This window comes from Salvia hispanica, chromosome 2, assembly GCF_023119035.1.
Source record: "Salvia hispanica cultivar TCC Black 2014 chromosome 2, UniMelb_Shisp_WGS_1.0, whole genome shotgun sequence".
In the NCBI taxonomy this organism is placed as follows: domain Eukaryota; kingdom Viridiplantae; phylum Streptophyta; class Magnoliopsida; order Lamiales; family Lamiaceae; genus Salvia; species Salvia hispanica.
This window is the reverse complement of record NC_062966.1, coordinates 17,161,090-17,163,906: the sequence shown is the minus strand read 5'-3', so window position 1 is coordinate 17,163,906 and position 2,817 is coordinate 17,161,090. Positions and strand designations below refer to the sequence as shown.

The 2,817-nt window shown below is 34.9% G+C and overlaps 1 protein-coding gene across 1 annotated transcript in view; it reads left to right on the top strand.

Annotated features, from left to right (window-relative positions):
* LOC125206387 (protein FAR-RED IMPAIRED RESPONSE 1-like) overlaps nucleotides 1-2,028 on the top strand; it is a 5,084-nt gene extending 3,056 nt beyond the window's left edge. Inside the window, exons 5-6 of the mRNA XM_048105648.1 lie at nucleotides 1,063-1,522; nucleotides 1,628-2,028. Of these exons, the coding sequence (XP_047961605.1) occupies nucleotides 1,063-1,522; nucleotides 1,628-2,028 (861 nt within the window). The remainder of the gene's footprint in view (nucleotides 1-1,062; nucleotides 1,523-1,627) is intronic.
* The last annotated feature ends 789 nt before the right edge of the window (nucleotides 2,029-2,817 follow it).

Here is a 2,817-nt window from a genome sequence, read left to right as displayed (position 1 = left end):
TAAATTAAGTCCATAGCAGACATTAATTAATTAAATGGACATTTATATCTTAAGCGCGAGAAATAAATAATAAACAAAGTGGAAACCCGGATTACTTGTAATTTCGGATTTGGATGGGGAGAGTTCAATATTACTTCTGTAGTGGCTGCTCGTTCCAATATAAGCGTAAAAAGTTAATTAGGGCGAGCCCATATCCAAAACCTTCCATAGATCTCTATCTGGGCCCAAAAGGAACTTAATATAAATAGGAGAATAAAGGAGACAGAAATCATTATTATCATTACTCATAATTTTCGTCCCCCTCTACCTAGAGGAGTTCGAATTTCTCTCCTAATTGGAGAAGGATTTCTTCTATCTTCTTTATTCGAGTCCTAGTATTATGATAAGATCAGCCCACCCTGATATCGAGATACAGTTCGGGAACCAGAGAGAAGATCCGTGGTCTAGTATTGAAGATCATCACGTGGAGAAGGCGCGAGCAATCGACGATTCTTTGGAGAATCAAATCGGTAACTCTAAACCGTAGAATTCATGTTTTAGGATTTACTTTCTTTGAGCATGAATTATTTGCGTTCTAGCATGCAATTATCTGTTTAACATGTGAATTGATTAATCGTATAATCGGTCAAATAGATCCGTGTCTGATTTATTTGTTTTGTACAAGTCTTCCGCTGTGCAAGGGGCACCAAACCCCATCAATTATCTGGTACAAGGCATCGTTTGTGCATGTAGCATATTATGAGCAAGTTGTTTGAGAAGATACCTAAATTTATTTCTGATAGAGAAAAGTTTAGTAAGGAGTTTAAGTCTTGTGTTTGGTCAGAGTTGTTAGATCCGGATGAGTTTGATATATTATGGACTAGTATTGTTGAAAAATATGGTGTAGAAGATCATAAATGGTTTAAGGATATGTTTGCTATTAAACATATGTGGATCTCAGCCTTCTTTAGAGATGTTCCTATGTGTTCTTTAATGAGAACAACATCTTTTTCAGAATCTGAAAACAGTTTTTTTAAGAGGTACTCGAAACCGTTGTTTAATTTTGCTGACTTCACTCTTCAGTATAATAATGCCATTGATGCTCAAAGGAATCAAACTGAAAGGCTTGACTATTATGATTCTGTAATCACTCCAAAATATGTCACTGATTTAGCATTTGAGAAGCAATTGGCATCTGTATACACAGATAGGATGTTTAGAGTGGTACAAGAATTGATTTCTGAGGCTGATAAGAGTTGTCGGATGATTAGCATGTCCACATTGGAGAACATCGAGGTCTTCAAAGTTTCTGATGCTAGAAAGAAGACCTTTACAGTTACACATGAGATAGAGACTAAGTCATATGAATGTGAGTGTAAACTATTTTTAAGGTGTGGTTATCTATGCAGCCACATTTTTTTCATCCTCAGAAATAAAGATGTCAACAATATTCCAGAGAAATATGTTGGTAACCGTTGGCTGAAAACTGAATTACTAAAGGCGATTCATGGTCTCACGAGTGATGAAAGTGCGTCTGACAGAGGTATGCAAACTGTTTTCTATAGATATTTCAGTTTAAGTTTTAGCATGTGTTGTATAAGCTGTTGACATATCTTATATATGCGGTTGACATTTTATATGTGTGCAGGTTCTAACAAAGATGATAAACTACAGATTGCTAACAGGTGTCATGGACGTTACTTTGGTCTATATCAGCGTGCTTTTAGGAATAAAGATCATTTGATTGCTTTGGATAATTTGCTTGCGGGTATTGGTCCTCAAATCTTTAAAGAAGACTGTGTTGGATCGTCGTCAGTTGATAAAAATGATTCCATCACGAACATATATGGTATTGTTGTACCTGAAGAAATAACTGCACATGCTCCAGATGTGGTTAGTACAAAAAGAGGTGCAAGTGACAAGAAAAGCAGGATTAAGTCAAGCATAGAGAAAGCAATTGAAAAAGCAAATAAACCTCATAGGCGTTGTGGAAAGTGTCATAAAGTTACCGATCATAATGCTAGAAGTTGTGGCAGAAAGCAGACATGATTGTTTTTTTTAATAGTCAGAGTTGTTTATTAGTTGTTGACATAGACTACAAATTATTGACATTTTCTTGTTAGTTGTTGATGTCTGATTGATATCTATTGACATCTCTATTGACATCTATTGTATGATTCTGTTTTTTTAATTTTAAGATTTTTTTTTAGTTTTACACCTTTCTTTATACAAGGTGTTGACATTTGGTTACAAGTTGGAGTTACGCTTGCCTCCGTACTCCTCGCTGATGAGGGCGTCTAGGGTGTAATTACAATTACAATTCCTGTTTTTAATGTCAATTATATATACCAGTCATGTCAACAAGTATTACAATTATATCAACTATGGTGCATATCATGTCAACGGTACATAAAAGTCATGTCAATTACACGTTAAAGTCGTGTCAACTACACGTACAAGCGATGTCAACTATATTAAATACTATGTTAACTACACATAGAACCATGTCAACAAAAATTATACGTCATGTCAAGTACGCATAGACCCATGTTAACTATGTTACATACTATGCCAACTACGCACAGAACCATGTCAACAACAATTATAAGTCATGTCAACTACGCACAGAACTATGTCAACAATAATTATAAGCCATGTCAACAACAATTATAAGTCATGTCAATAACAATTATATCAACTATGGTGCATATCGTGTCAACGGTACATAAAAGTCATGTTAATTACACGTTAAAGCCGTGTCAACTACACGTACAAGCCATGTCAACTATATTACATACTATGTTAACTACGCATAGAATCATGTCAACAAAAATTATA